Source organism: Siniperca chuatsi, linkage group LG12 (assembly GCF_020085105.1).
Source record: "Siniperca chuatsi isolate FFG_IHB_CAS linkage group LG12, ASM2008510v1, whole genome shotgun sequence".
Taxonomy (NCBI): domain Eukaryota; kingdom Metazoa; phylum Chordata; class Actinopteri; order Centrarchiformes; family Sinipercidae; genus Siniperca; species Siniperca chuatsi.
Genome location: NC_058053.1, coordinates 16,277,839 through 16,302,459, shown reverse-complemented (window position 1 = coordinate 16,302,459; position 24,621 = coordinate 16,277,839). Strand labels below are relative to the sequence as shown.

Here is a 24,621-nt window from a genome sequence, read left to right as displayed (position 1 = left end):
AAGCAGCAAAACTGAAATTCCATTTACTGACATTGTATTGGGCTGTGCTGCAGAAGTTTCAGAGGTGGATCAAAACCTTGACACACGTGTGAACTGACCCTTTAAATTGGGTACTCTTCTGAGGAGTCATGACACATGGATTATGCAGGGATGGCTCATCATCACAAGGCAGAAGACACATGATACTGGGCTATAACAAACTGTATAGAAATCTTTATTTATCATAGTAGTATAGTAGTGGTGGTGGTGGTAGTAGTAGGATTAGTATTTAATTAATTAACTTTTATTTGTGTTTACTTTGACAATCCTAGGGAAGTTATGTTGTTGTTGTTTAACCATTTTATTTTCTTCTCTGTGACTGATTGAGATAATGTTCTTAAAATCCTGTTCAACTGGTAAAATCCCTTGCTGCACATGTTCTTTTATGTGTGAAATTAACATGTTTACACATTGTCTCATGGAGAAATTCCAAACAGCACTTGTTCTGTCATGCATTTACTCTGCGGCAAAATCCAGTGAATTGTGTTGATCATCATTCCCACTCACCACCATCAGTATTCCAGTGTGCTGCTTGAGGTGTGGTGCAACCAGCAACAGGTCAAAAACAGAATGATAAACAACTTAATCTCACCTCTAATCATGCTTGTGCAGAGTGGTAAGTGAGTCACATGAAAGAGATGCCAAGATATTGCACGTTTCCTTAAACGAGCATAGCTACTGTTTGTCATTTCAACCTCCGTGGAATTACAACAGGTATGATTTTACACCAACAGAATAATGTGCTTTCAAGTAAAAATCAATTTGTCATGACACAACCGATGCATCCGTGTGTTTTTACTGCCAGCAAAGCAGCAGAGATTGCGGTTCATTCCAGGGCAGGTGCAGTGGTCTCATTAGAGAAAGTTATCCATGACAAAGTCGTCAGCTTCTGCAAAAACAAGGCAGCCAAAGCCACACATTAGGATGTGGCTTATTTGTTATGGATATGAACCACCCTCTCATTCAGAGTTCAGATCATATTAAATGGTATGACTGTGACAATGCAGACACAATTGTCAATAGCAGTCCTTTCCTGAGGTTTTAACATAGACTGAATGATAATTAGTTTCCCTTTGTTGTCCTTATCTCTTACCTGCAGAAATGGCCAATTTATGCAGGCTGCACCCTGGCCAGGCAAAGTTGATGCTCCCCAGAGGAGGAAAGCAGCCATGTTTCAGACAAATGAAATGAACTCAGGGACAACTCAAGGTTGATTTAGATCCTGGGCAACATGGGATTAAATGAGGAACCAGGCCACACTGATCTTGCCCTAATGTTGACACAGCTTCCTCTCAGAATTACTCTCATAGGGTACCTGCATCGCCACAGAGTCCCATGCATCACTGAGATGTGGTCAAGTGAGAATAAAAATGCAAATGTCATATTGTTGAAATGCTGAGTGAACTAAATGTCAGTCCATCTTTTCAATATGAGATATGAGATTGATGTGGATAGGCTATTGAAGGCAAGTGTGATAGCTGCAGAAGGCAGGTTATACCAACAGCTGTGATATTTGAGCTGTGAAATAAGCCTTGTTTTTTTCAGAGGCATAAGTAATTCTCTCATGTCCTTTACAGAGATTATCCTGAAAACACCCACAATCTGTCTTTTATTTTGCTGTCTGGATTTTTCACAAAACTAATGATGACAAGGATATATACCTACAGGAGACAAGCCTATTGTTTTAAATTATTGATAAGAATCTTTAGTTATGAATATCCAAAAGTGAGATAAGTACTGAGAACATACCACTCTGAGGGGAAGAAACATAGCTAATCTTTAAACATTTTGTCATCTTTAATTTGACTTCTTTTCACACCACGGTGCCCATCTGATCCACTTCTCCCATAGAATGACCACTTGTCAAGTCTTTACTGCTTCTACTACATCCCAGCCAAACACATTTCATCGATCTATTCATAATCCCTAGTTCACATCCACATGTATTAGGAGCAACATCCACCAGCACGTTCTCCCTCTGATGCTGCTGCTCTGTGCGCGCACATCAGTAAATGAATCACGTAGCACTAGAACAGCCTTTCTTCATGCGATCTTGCCAGACCTATTGGAGAAACCCCCCTAAGGCAAGATCTGTCACTGTTCACTCATTTGCTGGAAGACGATCAGAAACTATGTTAAATGCACCAAGAAATACACTGGAGTCTGTTATAAAGGCGTCGAGAGGATTCCGGTCAGATCTCACTGCGAAGGGAGCAGGTTTCAACAGTTGACGCGGAGAGAACTGAGCGCAGGAAAAGCGATTAATTTTGATTATCTGAAATCTTCCGGCTCCCTTTTTCGCGTTTTTTTTCTGGCAACGTTCAGGGGGACAGTGCAGATGAACATTGTCCGAATGAAGGATGCAAGATCACTGGGTCCAATTGGACTGGATTATGGGATTACTGGACTGATTATAGGACAGTCATCGGGCAAAAGTCGCAGCCGTGCTATAGATGCTCTTGACTGACGGAAACACAAAAGGTTGGACGGGATTAACAGCTCTATATCCTGCTTTTATTCCACTTTGTGGCATGGGCAGGCTGTATATGCTACACGAGCAGAACCCATATGCAACAGTGTGCCGCACAGGAGAAAAAGTAAATGCATTGTGAATGGTTAACATCGGACAATGCTGCATTTTGAACGGGCATGTCAGTATTTGCTGTAGCCTAGGTGTAGATGTCGCATGAGGGCAATGCGCTTTTGTAAGCTACGGTCTAACCTTCACCACAGAGATTCAAACGCTTTAACCTTGGATGCAGTAGGGAATATTAATACTTTACAGCCATCGATTATTCATTAAGTCCCTCCGTGAGGAAAAACAAAGCATTTCCTTTACACTATGTTGAATTTCATCTATAATTTATGCATTAGGTGTTGTCGGGCGGTCATCTTTGTTTACAGAAAGAGTTCATCATAGCCGAACGGCATGTGAAAGAGGTTAAAATACCCATACTCAAAAGGCAATAACGATTCACAAATCGATTTAATAACCAATTAGTGTGGGATCGGCGTCAACCACATGTCGGGTTTGGGTTTAGTCAGCTAGGTTTGCCGTAATCAACAGGTTGAAAGTCAACGAGGATTTTTTTCTGTCTGCCTCTACCGCATATCCAGTTGAAGGGATGCGTCTCTCTGTACCCATTTTCTTTCTGCTGTGGGTTAAAGCCCTGACATTGAAAAATCTCAATTATTCTGTCCCGGAGGAGCAAGGACCTGGCACGGTTATAGGTAATATAGCAAAAGATGCCGGATATGGGACCATGGATAGAGGGAAAAAATCTAACTTCAGAGTACTGGAGAATTCTGCACCACATCTGGTGGATGTTGACCCGGAGAGTGGACTCATCTTCACCAAACAAAGGATTGACAGGGAAACGTTATGCAGGCGCAACCCAAAGTGCCAGCTCTCTATGGAGGTGTTTGCCAACGACAAGGAAATATGCATGGTCAAGATTGATATACAGGACATAAATGATAACTCGCCCAGTTTTCCTTCAGATCATGTCAATATTGATATTTCAGAAAACGCAGCTGCTGGGACACGCTTCCCTCTTACTATTGCACATGACTCAGATTCTGGGGAAAATGGGATAAAGACCTACCAGGTCACACGAGATGATTACAATACATTTTCTTTGGATTTAAAAGTGAGGGGTGATGGGACTATATATCCAGAGCTGGTGGTTCAGAGACCTCTGGATAGGGAGGATCAGAGTCATCACACCCTGCTCCTCACAGCAATTGACGGTGGGGAGTATCCGAGATCAGGCTCCATGCAAATCAACGTCAGGGTGACCGATTCCAATGACAATAGCCCAGTGTTTGAAAAATCCTCATATGTGATTGAGATTCCAGAGAATTCACCTCCTGGAAAAGTACTTGTAGATTTAAATGCCACTGACCAAGATGAGGGAAGCAACGGGCAGGTTGTCTATTCCTTCACTGGATATGCATCTGAGAGAATCCAAGATTTGTTCTCCATTGACCCCAATAGTGGCGTCATCAAGGTCCAGGGAGAAATTGACTATGAAGAGAATCCAATCATAGAGTTTGATGTCCAGGCTAAGGATCTTGGGCCCAACCCGATACCAGGCCACTGTAAAATTACTGTCAAAGTGCTTGACAAAAATGACAACTCGCCAATAATAAGTTTTGTTTCTGTCCGGCAGGGAGCCATCAGTGAGGCAGCACCTCCAGAATCTGTCATAGCATTGGTGAGAGTGACAGATAAAGATTCTGGCCGGAACGGTCAACTTCAGTGCAGGGTGCTGGGAAACGTACCCTTCAGACTGCAGGAAAACAATGATAATTTTTACACGCTGCTCACAGACAGACCTCTGGACAGGGAAATGAAAGATGAATACAATGTAACAATAGTGGCGAGAGACAATGGGATCCCTTCTTTGAACTACACTAAGTCGTTTACTGTGAAAATCTTGGATGAGAATGACAATGCACCACGTTTTACAAAGACAGTGTATGTGCTACAGGTGCCTGAGAACAACATCCCGGGGGAGTATTTGGGCTCCGTTCTGGCCCACGACCCAGATGTAGGTCGAAATGGAACAGTGTCGTACTCCATTCTGCCGTCACATATAGGAGATGTTTCAGTGTACACCTATGTGTCCGTTAATCCCACCAATGGAGCCATATATGCCTCACGGTCTTTCAATTATGAGCAAACAAAATCCTTTGAGTTCAAAGTTCAAGCTAAAGATGGAGGATCCCCTCACATGGAGAGCACTTCTATAGTCAGGGTCAATGTCCTTGACGTCAACGACAATTTTCCAGTTATTATTTTACCCCTTCTGCTGAATGATACAGCTGAAATCCCAGTGCCTAGAAACGTTGGTATTGGATACATCGTGGCTACAGTGAAAGCGGTGGACCATGACCATGGAGAAAGTGGCCATTTGACCTATGAGATCACAGAGGGAAATGACGACCACCTGTTCGAGATGGATCCGGTGGGAGGAGAGGTCCGAACTGCCCATGCTCTTTGGGAAGAGGTTGCCCCAGTGGTTGAGCTGGTGGTGAAGGTAACTGACCATGGCAAGCCCCCCTTATCTGCCGTGGCTAAGCTGATCATTAAGGCAAACACAGAAACGGCAGTAGGAGGGGGTTCCAGCGCGAGCGGTGAACAGCAGCACTGGGATGTATCCCTGCCCCTCATAGTTACCCTCTGCATTATCTCTGTCATGCTCTTAGCAGTCATGACCGCCATCGCTGTCAAGTCCAAGCATCAAGATAAGGAGACTGGGAATTATAACTGCCGCATGGCTGAGTACTCCAATCCTCCAGTGGGGAAAGGCAAAAAGAAAAGGATCAACAAGAGTGACATCATGCTGGTGCAGAGTGAGATGGAGGAGAGAGATTCTGCGAGCCGGATGAATGTGGTGAGCAGCCCTTCTCTCATCACTTCACCAATATGTTTTGACTACCAGAGCCCTCTGCCACTCACACTGCCCAGGTCAGAGGTCATGTACCTGAAAACCACCCCAAACAGCCTGACAGTCCCCAGAGCAGGTTGCCACTCCAGCTTTGCCGGGCTTAGCGCAGACACTCCAGCGAATAGGATGTCAGTGATACAGGTAAGGAGGATGCTCCACTGTATTCTTTATCTGCCCTTTATTCTCGCTTATCTGCACCCACTGCTTTACCATACAAATCTGACAAAAGAAAAGTAATCGTCTGAAAAAGAGAAACTCTGTCACTGTGAGCAGACATCATTATTATCACTTTTTCTTATAACACTATGAAATATTCTCTGCATGATATGGCCACTTAGTGTAGGAATGTATTCATGTGTTGTAAATGGCATTTCACTCAAGAGAGATTTTTTCTATCTGCATTTGAGGAATCAGAATAATTTTAGAAATTGCTCCATTGTAAGTCTTCTCTTGCTAAATGGTACAGGTGGTGTGCATAATCAGAAAGTCCTCTCAGTTAGACATGCAAACATTGTGAGTCTTGAACAAGGCTGCTGTGACCCTGCCAGATCCACTGCTATGGAGTGAAAACAAAACCCTGCCTGAAATGTGGGATTGGACAGGTGTTTGAGCAGCTTGTCCGATCACATTACTGAACCAATGTGCACCAGACAGCTAGATGCACACAGCATAACCTTACGATCGCATTTTTCGCTCCCCACAGATATGGGCCAGATCCACCCATCCGCATCCAAAGTTGGCACGATAAGGCCATTAATAGGGTCCGGCCTTGCCTTGTAGAGATGGCAGGGTTGTATACACGAGCCAGCTAACATGCTAATTTGACAGCATGGGCTTGTAGTGCTGTTTAGCGCAGCAGAATTATCCGTTGTAAACGATGTAAATATCTAGGACAGTCTCACAGACAGTCTCATTTGGAGATGATAACACAGATGACAAGGCCTGGCACTGTCACCAGTCACTAGGGTATGTGGGTGTGATCAACACAAACACATTATTCTCAAGATAGGGGAAAAAGGATGCTGATGACAGTGGCTAATGCTTTACTCCTTTCCCTTGCCAAGGAGGCACATATGGGCACAATGGAAATTTGCTCTTATCATGCCGTCATCACTGGCAGGTGCTCTGTGACTTTTATTGACATCGTTCAGGTGCTCTAATAAAGATATAAGAATCTGACAACCAGACAAGAACATTTCTTTTCCTGTCTGAATCTTATGTTACTCAGGCTATTGTTGAAAATTGCATGAAATTTTAACATGGCAAAATTTTATTTTCCTTTCATTTCTAGACGGAAAATTTCCCCTCAGAACCCAATTATGCTGGCAGCAGGCAGCCATTTGTTCAAAGGTAAGAGCTCTATCCAATAGCTTCCTGACCAGTTATTTAGCTTCTTCGTCTTTGTATCAAGCCATATGACTATGGCTATCAAATTGGAGCGCTCACGCAGAGGTAATGGCAAGTTATGTTTTTTTTTATCCTTCTTTCTATTCTGCTGCAGCTCAACATTTAAGGATGCAGAACGAGCAAGCCTCCGAGACAGTGGCCATGGTGATAGTGACCAGGCTGATAGTGACCAGGATACTAATAAAGGCTCACACTGCGACACGTCTGCTAGGGAGGCCCTCAAGATGAAAGCAACAGCAGTTAATGGCCAGCCTTTTGAGCAGGGTGAGTGGATGCACTCTCTTCCTGACATCTTGAAGATGCCTAACTGACTCTTGTACCAGACATTGTTTATACTTTATGCCCTGAGAACACGCATGCAGCTTGCTGGTGTTTAAATGGAGGTCCACCAGCCTCTGGGTACAGCCAACGCAGACAAATATTTAACATGGAAATCCACAGGTAAAGCCACGCTGTTATTAGATGTTTGTGTTACTTTGTACTGCTTTACATTGCAGACAGCCTGAGCTGTGTTGCAAAGATGACATGAAGGCACCAGGGTGGAAGATAGATGGTAGTTTAAAAGGATAAAAGAGTTCATTGGCTGAAGGTAGAATGTTCAAACATCTCCTGTCTTATTTTGCCTTCAAACAACCTCATATGCATGGCAAAGAGTACCTCAGTCTCTGTCTCTTTTGATCACGTCATTATTTGAACACAGATTCACTGCATGCATGTCTTGAATAACACGACAGAGACAAGAGAGCATGATAGACACTTGCAGTGCAAAATGACAGGTATTTCTGGTGCAACATGACAGAGTGTTTCCACCTTTTGCTTAGAAACATTTTCTCAGTTATAATCAGTTTTGCCGTGGTTACACAGTTTTGAGAGGAGCTTTGCTTTACAACTGAAAATAGAAATGTTAAATTTTATTTCACGAATCTGAAACGATCCGCACTGCCAGGAGTATAATCATAGATGATTGTCAATCTGTTGCAACCTAGCTGACCTGATAGCAACTGATATATTTAGCTATTGTGGATATAAACTGAAAATATGAAAGCAACTCTCACTGGTAAGATAAAAGATAATGGGGGACTTGAGTGAAGTGGTGATGTTTCTCATTTCCTTGTATGAGCCTTGGAAGAGAATGGCTCTGGTCATCAGGTCCCTATGCAGTACTTTCCACACCATTTACATTGCTATGAACTGTTTGTTTGTGGCATGCTCAGGAGGGCAGAGATGGAAACACTCTTGCGACTGCCAGAAGGATGTGTGAATCTCTCTCTCTCTCTTTCTCTCTCTCTCTCTCTCTCTCTCTCTCTCTCTCTCTCTCTCTCTCTCTCTCTCTCTCTATCTATCTATCTATCTCACTTTTGTGTGTATGTGTGAGAGAGAGAGAGAGTGTGTGTGTGTGTGTATGCTATGAGGAATTATGGCAGACCAAACTTGACTCTGTGGGAGGTGTAAATTCAATCATAATTTTTTGCAGCACATTTCTGAATCTGATTCAGCCCAAGTTCTAAGGCCAATCAAATGGACAGATAAGGAAAGAGATGTTTTGTACATGCGAGACTGAATATTTACATGTGCAGCGCCGATGCTTGCTTGACAGGAATGCATTTGTTAGATAAGAGAAATGCATGAGGCATTGCTTTTAATATTAATACGTTTTGCTAATGCCTTTCCTGTTTTAATGCAAGAAATGTAGTTAAAATGGTTAGATTAAATGGTGTTCTCTCTTGAGGTTGGTCAGTTAAACATTAAATGCTGTCATTGTCTGCTGACTACAAGATGGCAGATCTACATAATGCACTATGCCTTAGACCTGGTCACACAAAAACATCACCCTCCAACCCACACACTCCTTCTGTCTGTCGCTCACACACACACACACACACACACACACACACACACATACAGGTACATTTATTGAACAACAAAGCCACTGTTTTGCAGATTCTGACAAGATAGCGCTATTATCCAAAATGGAGACACCACAGAATTTTAGTTCTAAATGCACCAACACAAAAGCATGTGGGTTAAGTAGTATTGCTTTTATGTCTTTACCTTTACCATCCCTCTAGTCTGCTGGCTTCTTTGATACAGGTAATATATGCACCTGTGCAGCTTCCACTATCATGCACTCTGAATATTTATTCACTCTCACAGACACCAGATGCACAGTGGGTATGTTGCTCGGCTTTCTCTGATTCTATTTATAATGGGCAGGCAGTTTCTTTATTTTTGAGAACATGTTATTGTGCCATTCACAGTCGCCCATAAGATCACAGCTACTTTGTCACTTTGTCATGATTCTATTATGTGACTATGTTAATGCAGTGGACTACATAAAGTCATTGTATAGTTCTGTAATTTTAGAGCTATTATTTCACAAATTTGTATTCATTGATGGAATGGAAAATGGAAATGGAAAGCCAATGACAGGCACAATAGATGAAAGCACCCTCACTTCCTCATCCTCTTCCCTCTGCATTTTTAAAAAAATAATATAAGTTATAAAGCTACTAACAGTACTGTGATACATACATTTTTTACAAATTGTTATATGTACTTAATAGCATTTTTATACATTGTGTTATAGGAAAACTAAAGGTGTGATTATGACGGAAAAAAAGAATACAAATCTTTATCTCTTGTAAGCATTAAAAATTAAATGCCATGTAAACATGAATAACATGATCCTTAAATTGCTTGTTATACAGCGAGACGAATAGCACAATGACAAAAATACCTTACTATGTTTTTGTCGAACCTTCTAAGCACATACATCCCTTTGCATCAGCATCATCTGCTATCTCCTCTGCAGTGGTGATAGGTACCATGGAAATGAATTCAGCATCTCCCTGCCTCTCCTTGCTTATGCTTATTGTTCTGGCCTTGTGTATCTGTGCCTAAAAAATACTTTTCTCTATGGTGCTAGAAGAAAGACGGAGAAACACAAATGCACGGGGCACAGAACGGTAATCTGGGATGTAGACGCTTCAAAGTGTAGCACTTATAATATGCAGGATCTGTGTTGCGGTTTTGCCAAATCAAAGCCATCATTTAGTTCTCCCTTTTGATGTAGAATGCATTTTGAACTCAAATGCGTATTTTCTCTTGATCTTAGTCTTGACAAAGATAGCCCCAGAATGGTTTATGCTGACAGTGTAACAATGTAAGTTCACATAATATGTAACATGACAGAAGAAAAAAAATCACGCTATGCAGAAATAAAATTTGTTTTGGAATTTTGGAGTGTTTTAAAAAGCACAATAGATCTAATTATGATATTTATTGTGATCTAATTTTGTTTCAAACCCTTTAACCAACTTCATTTATACTACATATGAGACATTCTCACATTTATTTAATTTCAATCTCCTTTATTTAACCAGATAAAAGTCTCGTTGAGATTAAAATCTCTTTTTCAAGAGATACTCGACCAAGAAGGAAGCATAAAAACATTGTTACAATAATAAATACAAACAGCATAAAAAGACTTAAGACAACTGTCACACACTACAAAAGAGTATAAACAAAGTTTACACATTATCCAATCAAGATGCAATAAAAGAGTATTGTCAACATCCAGTAAAGATGTGTAAACAGATATGATTTTCCAAAACCATCTAAACTAAAGTAAAAACTGTAAATAAAGAGTATTATTTTCCAAATCCTTGAAATTGATTGAAATTTACTTAAATTCACCAATAGTATTAGTAAGATTACTGAATGTATTGTTTATCTGTCTCATGCCGTTGAAATTTTACCACTTTTATTTGAATAAATAAGCACAATTCATATATCATTTCATATTTCACTAATAAAGGCTGTTCCAAGGTTTAGAATGTTATGTCAAATTAGCATCTCTTGTGTTATTGGTCAAAACCAACTACTTTTATTTTATTTAGGGAGAAACCATTGTGAACATTCTTTATGTAAACCAAAGAGGGTGGATAGTGTGCACAGAGGTGTTGAACAAAAAATAGAATACAAAGGAAAAGGAGAGGTTTTCCACACAGTGAAATTTGCTGTCTCCCCAAAAATATATCAATGTTTAGAAAGGCAGGCCCAGTTAAGCCCCCTCAAGCATTTTAGTCATTTTTTTTTATTTTTAAATAAAGACATATGTAAAAGTTAATAACGAATAACCAATCAATTAAAAACTAAATTTATATTGAATGTGCTGTGTGCCATATCTGCTTTTATTGAAAAATTGTGAACTTCCTTATAAAGTAACTCTGAAGTCATGAAAATCGACTATTTTCTTAGCACTTCAGGTATTTGTCAAGCTCCCACTTGGAGAGAAACCAGGAGAGAAAAAATCCTGGCACCAGCCGTGTGTTTAGACAGAGAAAAGTCTGAGAAGTCTTTCTCTGGTAAACATCCATGTGAACAAAAAGCAGGCTGCATATACAGACAAGAAATGACTGCTACCATGTCACCTACAATTAGATCACGATACAAAATGACACCCATTAACCTAAAACTATTTACTACGCACATAAAAACACATAATGTCCTAAAGAAATTACTGTAGCCCATAAAGGACATTTTTTTTGCAAAAAATGTAGAAAAATTCCTTTTCCTTTAACATTCTTAATGTATCTTTATTCAATATCTAAAACTATTATGGTGTAAAATTAACAGCCCCATGTAACATGTAAAACCTCCGTCCAGTCATAGAATAATTAACAGTTCCATTTTGTTCTATGGCTGCAAGTGTGTGTGTGGGTGTGTGTGTGTGTGTTGCGGGGGGAGTGTTCATGGAGTTGAGCAGCAGTATGTGATAGTGGTGGCATGTACTTTGTAAATGAGCTTGTGCTGCATGTGTGGCGCATGGTGCTGGTTTTCGCATCTCTTTGAGGTTGTGGAGCAGAGACTGTATCTTCCTTATTTATTTTTTGGGTTGAACTGGTCGAGGCTGGCGTGCGAGGAAGGTACTGTTGCCTTTGAACAAGAGGATCTCCCCACTTCTTCTACTGTTGGAACAGCCTCGTCATGTGGAGCTTCCCCCTTGTTCCAGGCTGATATTTTCCTCCTCATCAGGGCCAGGCTTAAAAATGAGATCAAGTGCCTCATTCACAGTTAGTCACTTGCCCATTGTCTTTGATATCACAGAATGGCATGTGAGCAGACAGAGAAGCCTTATTTATAGACCAAAGCTACGAGAGCTGATCAGTGTAGTTTCAAGCCATGTTTTGATTGGATGAAACATTGTCATGAAAAAACAGGTTTAATGTTTTGGTTGGATTTTCTGGTTTCCATGGGAGGAGGAGATGGATTTATGAGATGTGAAGTGCTAATGTGTGACTGTATCTAGATGTGAGACCTTTTTATACTTTCTGTCATAATATTTAGGAACATTTGGTTCCTGTGGGGAGAGACACCTACACTGAGTGGGAGATGCTATGCAGATGTTTTGTGTGTTGTCTTTGTCTGTGTATTTGTCTTTGTGTGTTTTACCAGCTCATTAATTTCTTTTAGTCTGAGATTTTTGACAGGAAACACAATTTACAAAACCTAAATAAATAACCAAATTCTGATCGATTCAGTGATCTTTATTTTAATTTGTTTGCATATCTAGAGTACAGGATGTCATTACAACCTCATGGCAATTGCAGCAAAGAAAACACATTTATTAGAGTAATGTTAAATCAGTCATCAGAACAACAGGAAGATTAAATTTATACCTTTACAAATTGCTGTTTTGTTTTCATGTATAACAAATGAAGGAAAACTGTCATTTACTACCAATATACAAAGACATGTTTGACTTTTCGCTTCATTTCAATGCATCATTGTCAAACTAATTTAGATAGGGTAGTGTAATGGCTAAAGAGAAAATAACACCTTCTACATCATAGCGCCATGAAAATTGGCTCATTCTATGTGTAGCTTTCTGTGTGCTCATTTAATGTCTACCCGGGTTAGATGTGTTAGTGTGTTAGTGTGTGAGTTACGGCACAAAGACATTGCCTTACCCATTGCTCCACTTTTTACTACTGCTACTAATACACCATCACTCGCACATGTTGTGCAGTCCTCTGGTGTTCAGCATCTGCAGCTATTACAGTCATGGAATAATCAGGGGACCACTTCAATCACCAACATGTATGCATCAACATGCATCAAGTGATGTAAACGACTACCCCTCAATTTGAAATTCTACTCCTACTGTTTTTTTTTAAAAAGAAGCACATCAGTTACATTGATTTTCACTTTTTTATGTTTCCACACATGCAAAAGTAGTGTTTCTTGCTGCAAGAGGAAACTGTTGACCACCGTTCACCTCTTGTGGCAAGGGCAGGTCATAATATACGTCCACTAATAAGAAGTGAAATGAAAAATGGGCAGGAAATGCAAATGAGCTGCTGAGAATGCACCAGAGCCCCTCAAGGTAATTAGAAAAAATGACTAAAGGTCAAACTAATGAGTGTTTGTGCTACAAATGGTATTTCCAAAATCCAATTTCACCTTGATTTTATATTTTAAATATTGAATTGATTTCCACCCAATTTGTTTGAATATCCACAATTAACACATATAAACTCCCATCTATAAATAGTCTTTTGGAAAATACAAAAATGAGAATAATGAGCCCTAACTGTATTCTAACTATATAATTTCTCACTACTTCCTGATCAGAAATGGTGAATATCACTGCTCATGCAAATTTCACAGTTGTTGTTTCTATTTATTCCACACAAGCGGATGCAGCTGCAAATGTAAATGAAAAACACATCACTTCCTCTGTACCAGATGATATTTTCCAGGAAACACCTACGCAGGTTGTTGAGAATAGCAGAGGGAAAAGGTTTCATGGATCGGTTGAATCATTCATTTGCAACATTGACTAGCAAAAGACAAAAACATTTTAAAATGTGGTATGACATTGTTATTTTAAGGTTGCATTGTGAGGGATTTCTAGAATAGAAAAGCCTGTACTTTAGTAAATCAAAACAACATTGCTAAATTTCAACTCCCGTAGGTGTTGCAACAGGCTGCTGGTTCGTATTTTATTCTGAAAAATTCTAGTGATGCATACTAAATAACTTATATCAAGAAAGATACTATAGTTAGTAGAAGGATTTTAAGAATAGTACTGGAATTTGTGTTTTGTTGGAGTGTTTTATTATTGTTGCTCATCCTTCAAAATGTCATCTACATTTTTGTCTAGATTGTTTATTCTTACCCCAGTAGGGTCCGATAACAAATGTTTAACTGTTTTTGCAGAGCAAGACAAATCAGTCCACTGCACCGATGAATGTCGTGCACTGGGACATTCTGACAGATGCTGGATGCCAAAGTTACGGGTAGGAAGCCAAGCAGACAGCGGCGATAATCGCACCAACCTTTTCATCCCTGTGGGAATGGATGCCATGGTAGAGACAGAGATTTATGGCACCATCAGCTGCAGCAGCAGAAAAACCCTCAGCACGTTTGGAAAGGAACAGCGGGACAGTACAATCCTTGTGGCCAATGTCAAACCTTACTTCAAATCGCAGCGTGCACTTAGCCCACCGCTACAGGAGAGTCCATCTGCATCCAGTAGTCCCACCAAGAGTAGTACGCCCCTGGACTTGGCCAACCAAGAGTCCAAAGAAGAGAGGGAGGGGGGTTCAGACAGCAGTGCCTATGGCCCTCCAGATGGCCAGTGCTCCCCACTGCACACCGAATTGGAGGAGCCCTCCTACCTGACCTGCGAGCTCAGGCCTAAGTCCCTGTCAAGCAGTCTCATTCACAGCTCTGTCATCAGCCAGGAGTGTGGGGGGTCAGATTGTGCTCTCAACCCAAGGGACTCTGGTAACTGACAGGTCAGATGATCCCGCTCGCTCTCTCCTGCCAGGTGTGTGATGATGATATCACAGATTAATGACCAAGAGGTGATTTATTTTGACCCACAGAGGTGTCCAGACACGTATTGTATAACCAAAAACCATCTGCTTTGTATGTTTTTTGAGTTTGTGACTTGTTGTGTTTAGGTGAAATATGTGTCCTTGACTGCTGTGAAGGTATGGGGGGGAGGGAAATCAGCACTTACCTGACTTCAAGTGTTTTCATGGTGTACTGTACCTGTCAATTTAGATGTCTGTATTTTACACATTTCAAGCTCCAATTTTGTGAGGCTGTTGAGCAAATTGCTACTGTTAAGCTATTGAGTCCTGTCTGCTTTTGTACAGTGAAGCTTTCTGTCTCCATTTAGTGTATAAGGAACATCTCTTTGAATATCACAGGCAACTGAAATACATATCAGTGACGTTAAATACAAAAGTGAAGTGTCTTATGAACTGTTAATGGTGGTGCAACAGGGAATGTCCCTTTTCATAAAACCATTTGAGGTTCCTATAAAAACAGTTTTTTAAGAATGTATTTGTAATTTTATTGTTGTCCTCTCTGCAGTTTATGTGAAAATAAGCTGAGCTTACACGTGAATGTGGGCTACTGTACTTGTTGTGTATTTTATTAAATTTGTATACACTGTGTGCATGGAAGGCAATTATTTTCGACTGGTGACAAATTCTGAAGCTGTCATGTTTTTCTGTGAGAGAAGTTCTTTTATGTCTACAAGGTGCTTAATGTGTGTTAATGACAAAAAGCACTAGCGGCTCTGCAAACGTGCCAACTTTAGCTATATACTGTATACCAGCACATGTTATCTAGCAGTAGTCTAGATCCTAGTTAGGGGAGCTTCAAAGGAAAATCACAATCAACATTTTACACAGCTATTTATATTTAAAAACTCCAATAAAAACAGGCACTGTGTATTAGTGCACCCAACAGAAGATGAGTTGACTTCCTCTGCTCAATGCTTACATTACAAGTATCATAAGGTGGAGATAGAAACCCTGCTCATGCTTTTGTGCTCTCACTCTCAAATTCAAAGTCATCCGAGCTGCTGTCAGTTAATGTCTACTTGTGATTATAGGTTTATTTATGAATGTGTCTGACAGATGACGAGACATGAATCTAACAAAAATGAAAAAGTTAACATTCATGTGGAACTGGTAGTTACAAGCTAATACTTTTTGCAATTAATTCTTTGATTAGATCAAATTAAATTTGAATGATCCCTGTGGAGTAAAGTGGGTCATTGCAGAAGCCAAGGATTGAACAAATAGTGCATTAAAGGTTGAGTAATAATAAATAAATAAATGATATATACAGCATCTTCACTGAAGACTTTTCAAGATTGGGAGACATTGGAGTTTAATATCTGGAATTTCATAGCCTTTTCACTGAGTGCACAAAATGTCCTTCCATTTGTCTCTTCCTTTTACAAAAGAGTTACAAAAGCGTGTGCACAAATGTGCTTTTTATATGCATTGCGCATTATTTACTATTCAGTGAAATGCAGAAAGGGTAGGTGTAGTGACAGAAGGCCACGGTCCGCAGACATATTAGAACAGCCTAAACTGCTGCAATCCATCCATTCGCTCATTTCTTTCCAAACATAACCTGTTTTTTAAACGTGGCTGCTCCTTATTCATTCGAGCAGAAGACAGGGACATAAATGCTGCCGTGACCAGAGTAATACTATTTAGAAAACCCGCAGCATATCCACTACATCTGCTTGACATAGTCTATATACGATTAAGTATAAACATGGATGTATGTTTACCGAGATAGATCACTAAACTTAGAAATCCTGGAAATGTAGAAATGTTTTCTGTTTTTCATCTGCAAAACAATCACACAAAAGCCTCCTGTTTCTTTTTACTTAGTTTAGTTTAGTTTCTCCATCTGGAGACACTGACTTTTGTACCTCAGCTCGGTGAGCGGTTTGAGAATGCCTTGTTTTTCATGAGCTCTGGATAACAGAATCCTGTCATCTACTGAGAGCTGACTATAAGTACGACTCAGTTTCTCCTCAGGGAAAACACATTAATTTGGATTTTGATTTGCATTTGTTTTGGTGCTGGTATTGACACAATTCCAGACCTAGATGTCTCATCTCAGCAGGCAGCTCTGATGAGCTCATCTGCATAAGTTGAAATACTCTTTGAGAGGGAGATTGCGTGGGTCACAGCAACTCATCCCATTGAAATACAGACAGAAACATCACATAATTTTATCTGTATCAGTCCCAGGGTTTCTGAACACGGGGGATGAAGACAGGTGAGCAGAATGTCAAGTAGAAAAGGGTTGAACCATTTGCTGCGACACTTACTTCTCCAATTTTTTTAATGCTATATCATTGTTTTACATCGCAAGGATGTAAAACTGGTTAAACTTCCACTTCTACCATAATTATGCAAAATTAGCTTTGAAGCAAACCCTTTCTTAATTAACACTGCGCTACAGTACAGCTGCTTGACAAAAAAGTGCTATGTTGTTGAGGGGAGCTGAATGCAGATTAAGGACTAGCATGTAGTGTTGGATGAATATGACTTGTCTCTCAGAATGATTACAGTCACAGTAAAAGGGAATTACAGACAATGAAACTGATCTGTGTAATACCTCCATTCTTCTACATTTTACATACACAAATGATCTATTCAGATGAAAATGAAATGAGCAGTGTACCATTCAGTTGTGAAAAATTGACATACTCACCCTGAGTACTTAAGCTTTTAATTCAATAATTCAATAACACAGCCGATTAAGAGCTTGTCTTTCACCTCCAACAAATGCTATGGGAGATGGTTCCACTTGGCTGAGAACTGTTGGTGGGGAAACAACAGTGAACACAACACATAAACGACATTGAGAGTGTAGTTTTCATTTTAACTGTGAGATGCCATTGAACACATCGTGCATGCCTTCAGGGCAAAATTATTAAAATACTGCTGCTTCTAGGTTTATTTGCATGTTTGTTTTAAACGTACAAAACAAACTTGCACATAAATAGCTAGAACTGTACCCAATTAGGTCATGTAAATGTGACGCCTCTGAATTTAATGTTAAAGAGGTGTTACTTTGAGAATCACTTTGTATAATACACACTGTTAATTGATTTTTTAATGATAGAATTTAAAGTGTGCTAGAAATACTCTTTGGTGTGAAGATGTGTCGCACTCAAAGACCACATCCTTAGCTATGACAGATTGCTGTCATTTTCATTTAAATATGGATTGAATAAATTAAATAAAATAGTTCGACATTTGAGGAAATACTCTTTTTCGCTTTGTTGCCAGAAGTCAGATGAAAAGATTGATACCACTCTCATGTGGTGAATATGAAGCTACAGCCAGCAACCGGTTAGCTTAGCTCAGCGCAAAGACTGGAAACATGGGGAAACAGCTAGCCTCCACCTATTCACATCTCTAAAACTCATTAATTAACATGTTATTTCTTGTTTGTTTAATCCATACAAATACAGAGGTGTAAAAAACACAGGTTGTGATTTTACCAGAGGTTATGTGTAGACAGAGTCAGGCTAACTGTTTCCCGTGTTTCCAGTCTTTATGGCAAGCTAAGCTAACTGGCTGGCAGCTGTAGCTTAATATTTAGCGCACAGGCTGAAAGGCACAGTATCAATCTTCTCATCTAACTCTCAGCAAGAAAGCAAATAAACATATTTCCCTAAATGTCAAACTGTTCTTTTTGATATTAGGGAACTAGACCACAGTGCACAGAGTCAGAATCTTTTTAGGTCACTTGAGTTAGTGGGATAGGGATGAAATTCTCCACTGCAAGCTCATATATTAATCAGCAGATTTCATAAGGAAATTTGTAAGCTCATTAGAGAATATTATATACATTTTAATCATGCAATCTGCATCTCACCAAACCTTATTAGGTTACTATCAAAATTCTACAGAAATATTGAGCATTATGTTACTCAGTGATTTTGATATGCAGTGTCTTTTTGTTTTAGCTTCATATCCTTGTGCATTGGTGGACGCTTAGAAAAGCACCAGTTTTCTTTAGAAAGGAAGAGATAGAGCTGTTATAATGATTAAACTAAGCGTACACTGGTCAAAGGAGATGATTGTGAAACCCTACTGAAAACACATGGAGAAAAAGCAGTTAACCAAATTGATTAATGTGTTAAATTTCTACCGAGCACAGTGACATGGAAATAAATATAAATTCCAACTTTCACTATTCAGTAATGATTTCCTTAATTTGGATTCAAAGTAGCACTGTAAGATATGCATGTGTTGAAGCAACTGCACTTTCACAATTTATTTTCTCTTTGTGACTGTAGACAGACTTGACAGGGCAGTCTGGGAGGCTTTTACAAAATACTGTCCTTTAAACATTGTTCTGCTCTCATTCTTAGAGGAGTATGACACTGTTGACTGCATTTAGCTTTCATTCAGACCCTCAGGAATTAACACCCCTTTTATTGACCCCATCTGACAGAAAATTCTAGACTACAAAGCCGTTTCATTTTTAGTGCTTGTTAAAAAGGTGTTACTTATGGCATTCTCCTCTGGGAGGAGTTCAAATGCATGCCAATCTGTCAATCATGGTTGATGTCTAACGCCAAGAAAGGATATAGCATGAGGGAGCGATCCGGCAGGACTTCACACAGGTTTCACTATGTGTTACTGGGTCATGACACACTTTCCTCACTTTGAATTGGGCAAAAATAGTCCTCTACACGCCTTTTTAGTGACAAAGTGGGCCAATATCTGCATAAAGTGGAAAAGCTAATGCGCTCTGTCATATGCTCAAAAGAACTGAGTCTAAAAAGCTTCACCCTTTAAGTGCTTTGTCTGCCATCACAAATAAGATGGAAATTTTTAAAGGTGAGACAGAGAGAGAAAGGGAGCACTAGACAGAGAGAGAGACGGAGTATAGAAACATGCCCAGCCTTTTAGAATCGATAGACAGTTTATTGAATCAATACACAGTTTGGTGTAGTGCGAAACCTGTCTTTCTGACAAAAATGGTAGATGCTGAATAGGATGGCCCGATTAAGTATCCTGCAGGCACCATCCTTGAGCTACTCAGACACAGCAGGCCTCTACTCTGTTCAGCAATTCAACTCTGTGAAGGTAACTGTGAAGGTAAGGATGTCACAAAGATTCTGTATAGATCAAATCGAAAGTTAAGTTGTATGTTTTCTATAGCTTTTATAGCTGTTAAAGAGGAGCGTTCTAACTAGCATTTACTGTGAGTTAACACATAGCACATTAACTACATAAGCATATTTGGGTTCCCAATTTCTATAGCCATTGGTTTCTATCCATTTCAATTCATTATCCAAATCAACTTGCAGAGAGCTGAAACATCTTAGACATAGGTGATCCTATACTGTTTCACAATGCACATTTATGTCATTGAGTTTTTTGTCAGAGTTACGCATCATTGTGCTGTACTGCAGTTGTGACTGCTGAAACTGAAACTTCTGTCTGGTGCATTCAAAAACACTCCTTGATTTAAGAGTCAGCTCTCAAAAAACATTGTCAGACCCACAAGACAAAAAAATAAGCAAACATGGATGATGTGAAAAGGTTAATGTAAAGTTGTTTTTTCTTGCATTTAAAAGTTCGCTGTTTTGCAGCAGTCCCACTGACATTAAAGCCCTGCATGGTCCACCCAGGTGTTTTCACTTGTTTTGGCTGACTAAACCTCGCCTGAGGACTGTGTGGGTGTGTAAAGATGAGTGCTCAACTGACTTCTCCCTCACTGTCCTGTTAGTTTTATTGCACCTGTTAGGGTCAGGCAATTTACACTTTTATGATTATTAGCACACGGAGTTTGGGGGCCTCACATAAGGTCCACCCAACAGAAGTCTGATGGGCCAAAATAACTGAAATAATCTGTGCAGATCCTTTAAAAGGGCAGTTCACCCCAAAAAAAAAAAAATTTTTACCTTACCTGTAGTGCTATTTATCCATCTGTTTTGGTGTGAGTTTTTGAGTTATCAGCTGTAGAGATGTCTGCATTTTTTAAATAGAATGGGACTATATGGAACTCAGCTTGTGGTGCTCAATGCGCTCAAGATAATCCAGTTGTGAGCACTTTCATGTAGGAACTATCGGTAGAAAGAAAATAGTTCCTACATGAAACTGCTCACAACAAATCTGTGGATTATCTTGAGTAACTGGGTATATATTTCTGATTTTGGGGTAAACTGTCCCTTTAAGTCTGGGATGTCAGCACATCACTGAATGCACCATTTATGTACATACAAAGATATATACAGTATATATATATATATATATATATATATATATATATATATATATATATATATACACTGACGAGTTGGCCACTGTCCAGGGTGTACCCTGCCTAAGGCCCAAAGTCACTGGGATAGGCTCCAGTCACCCGCGACCCCTAACAGGGACCAAGCGGTAGAAAATGGATGGATGGATGGATATATATATACATATATGAAAGTTCACTTGAATGGATTACCTGTCTTAGACAAGTTTCATATTTTATGCAAAATATAGGCAAATTATAGATGTGTCAGTACTGTGTAAATAAACAAACACTAATAATTTATCATTTTAATAATTGTTTTGTTATTATGTTTTTGACCCCTAAATTAGCACTGGAATTCAAATTATTCATGAGTTGCCTTTTCTTCCACTGTCCTTAACATTCTGCCCTATAACAAACAGCTTTCTGCTGTAGTGTAGTTTTGATTGGTTTTTCGTCAGTCTGTTTAAACATGCTACATATGAATTTTCCTGTTCTACTGATGTGCTGCAGTTTGTGGCGCATCATAATTCTTGAGGAAGAATGTTTATATTGGATGAGTAAGCCACAGTTTTATCATTACACTACAGCTCAGTCAATAAAACATTAAACATGTCGCACTGAGACTAAAATGAAGTTTTCTGGGTCATCTGTCGGTTACAAATCAGCAAAGTAATCTAACAGCAAAAGATGTTCAAGGTTCACTGGTTGCAGCAACTGGTAGACCCATGTATAGCGATGGCAATAGTCTTTCACACACCAACAGCTTTTTGCACACAGATAATCTGGCTATTAGCCATACTCTGGTTAGGATACACAGGTTATACAACTTTGATACCCCCCTCAAATGAGAAGCACTGTCATCATTAATAAAGCATTTAAGAGAATATCCTTATCCACCTATCATGTTGTTTCACCCACAGATAGATCAGTCTGTTGGCAAAAAAGTATGAAAAGTAGCTGCCAGCTACCCCCTCACTCTTTGAATGAACAAAAGTAGGTTAACCATAATGCTGTACAAGTTGGGTAAATATCATAGCGAGCCAAACCTCATAATGAGAGAATTTGTCTATATAAACTATTATAGGCCAGTTATAGCAGCTCCATACACTGACCCCAAAGTCAGGTTACTTGAGGAATGAGAATCAAGTGCATGTAGCCACTGACACAGCTCATACACTGGTTTATCAACAGATGCTAACACATGGTAAGTGTCAGTGTTATTTGAGTGGATCCCATTATTGCAGTGTCCACGCTTATGTGTAACCTATTCAGTCAAGACACACACTACACACTTGAAGTATTGATGAATGTTGCCAGTCTTTTCATTTTCACCAGCAGCTGTTTGATGATGGAGTCTTGCAAAATGCATTCATCAACTGCAATGCAATTTTGAGACCCCCATACTTGACATGGGTGTCCTATGGTGCTGTTGTTCCACAAGCACAGTGCATTTATAGATGTGTAATGGATTCATTAGGAATGCCCAGTTAAGGTAAATTGGTACCCAGAATAGTCTATAATGTTTTAAGAAGTAATGCCAACTCTAATAATTTTGGCAGCTGCAGAAATGAATGTAAATAGTGTGACCTTACACCAGGATAAAAATATGATTTGTTTAAAGAAGTGCATGACAAGGTGCCATGGTACTTGAGTGGATTAGTACAACCCCCTGGGAAATCATCCATTTTCAGCTCTTCGCATGGGTCTGAATCTAATTGCATGCTATGGTATTATATCTCTCTTCTCAATCCTGTTCATTGTCACTATACCTTCTAAAAAGCAAACCAAAATGATGAAGACACATGAGTTTTCTGTAAAAGCCTGTATTCCCTTGGAAGTATCTATAAATGGACAATACATGTCCTGTCTTCAAGGGTTTCTGTTCATTTCTGTCCTTTTCTTACAACTTTAAACCACACAGACTGTTCAGTGAATGTAGATAACCTCAAGCTGCGGGTTTGAAAGATGCATTGCTCTTCATGCTTCTCTTTCTTCCTATATGCCACTAAAACCTCATGAAGACCATTAGTCTAAGCTGAGAACAAAAAAATAATTGTAGGGGTCAATTTACAAAGATTCAGTGACCTCTGTGTTCATCCCACAATGATAATAATAGTCCATAATTAAAGTCAGAAACCTCAGCACTTGCTTGGTGCTACATCTATGCTGATTAGAGGTTAAAAAGGTCTCACCATTAACCTGAATCTTAAATTTGTGTCAGTAGGGGCACTGCATGAAAGCAATAAAACACAATCAAAGAACTAGTTGACAGACAACCATGTCAAATGCTAAGTCATCAATCATTTGGCACATCTTTTAACAGCATCCACACTCTGCTGGGTAAAGGCCTACTTTGTCTTTTCAGGCAATAACTGGAAGTGAATTTGGATAAGTAAATGTTTGGATCAGCGAGAGCGCTAGGATCAGAATTGTTTGTGTTGGAGTCGAAACACTGTTTGCTATATTGACCCCAGAGACGCAACTACAGTGAGATCCAGCTTTGACAGTTCTGCTTCTTGTCCGTCTGGCTGCTCTCCTCCCAGAATTTGTCACAATAAAATGTAACATCCTTCAATTAAGTTTTGCAAATGGTCCTATTTCCTAATTATGCTGTCAAACATCCAAAGTCAGATCGTGTGAGGTCTGTTTACCTGGAGCCTGAACAAATAAAAATACAGGCAGCTCAACTTAAATGAACTGCATTCCCATTTCAAACCTGCATGCTTTAACTGGCACCGACTGTAGACTAAACAATAGCCTGTGATGCAATACCTCCTGTCCAATCCACTCTCATTTCAGTTCTCATTGCGGCCTATCTGCAACAAGGATGCAGCATCTAACCCAGAAAAGAAACCCACTATAAATCTAATCGTTCTGAATATTATAACCTTGGTAATTAGACAACCAACTCATCGAGGTCACTTATTTTACTACTGATGAAAAATGGTTTCAGGGCATCTACCAAAAGCTTCACTGACAGAATGTGTGTGTGTCTCTTCAAGCCCTGAACCTTTATCACCAAATCCTGGGCAAGATTTCATGCAATTTGTGAAGGCAAATGTGTTCTTTTCACTTTCCCCTTTCCTGAAAACTCCACATGTGTGGATGAAAATGGCAGCCAAAGTGGAGTTTCATTCTGGCTCAGATGAGGTGAGGGAGCATTTACATTCCCTTGATCCCTTATTTTTTCTCCCTTTAGTGAGGGATATGAAACGTAACCATCCAGCATGACGTTTAAATCCCACAATCCAGCAGCTCTATGAACCTTCCTGCTGATCTAAACAAACAAATCATGTCACTGATTAAACCCAAATCAAAATGAATTAATATACAGTTAATTTAATGTATAATTTATCTAGATTAAATTAAATCAGAAGGCCTGAGGGATGCCACCAGAGGGGTGGAAATTATGACAGCCATGGCAGAAGCAGAGAACCTGTTTCCATGTTATTTGATTGGTCGACATGCTACCACAGCGCTCCACTGGATATGCACCAAAGGTACAATAAATGAGAAACTGAACACATTTTGAGCAGCCTTGAACAAATTGAATGTTTATGAGAAGTTTCCTTTGGGGATTTAGTTCTTGCACCAGAGGGTGGAGTGATTGCGTGGGCTCTCGTCA

At 39.6% G+C, this 24,621-nt stretch overlaps 1 protein-coding gene across 1 annotated transcript; it reads left to right on the top strand.

Annotated features, from left to right (window-relative positions):
• The first annotated feature begins 1,994 nt into the window (after positions 1-1,994).
• LOC122885919 (protocadherin-17-like) lies at positions 1,995-15,373 on the top strand. Its single transcript, XM_044217695.1, has 4 exons — positions 1,995-5,633; positions 6,784-6,842; positions 6,994-7,163; positions 14,124-15,373. Exons 1-4 carry the CDS (start codon positions 3,165-3,167, stop codon positions 14,699-14,701), a joined length of 3,276 nt encoding a protein of 1,091 aa, XP_044073630.1. The 5' UTR covers positions 1,995-3,164; the 3' UTR covers positions 14,702-15,373.
• Positions 15,374-24,621: the final 9,248 nt, after the last annotated feature.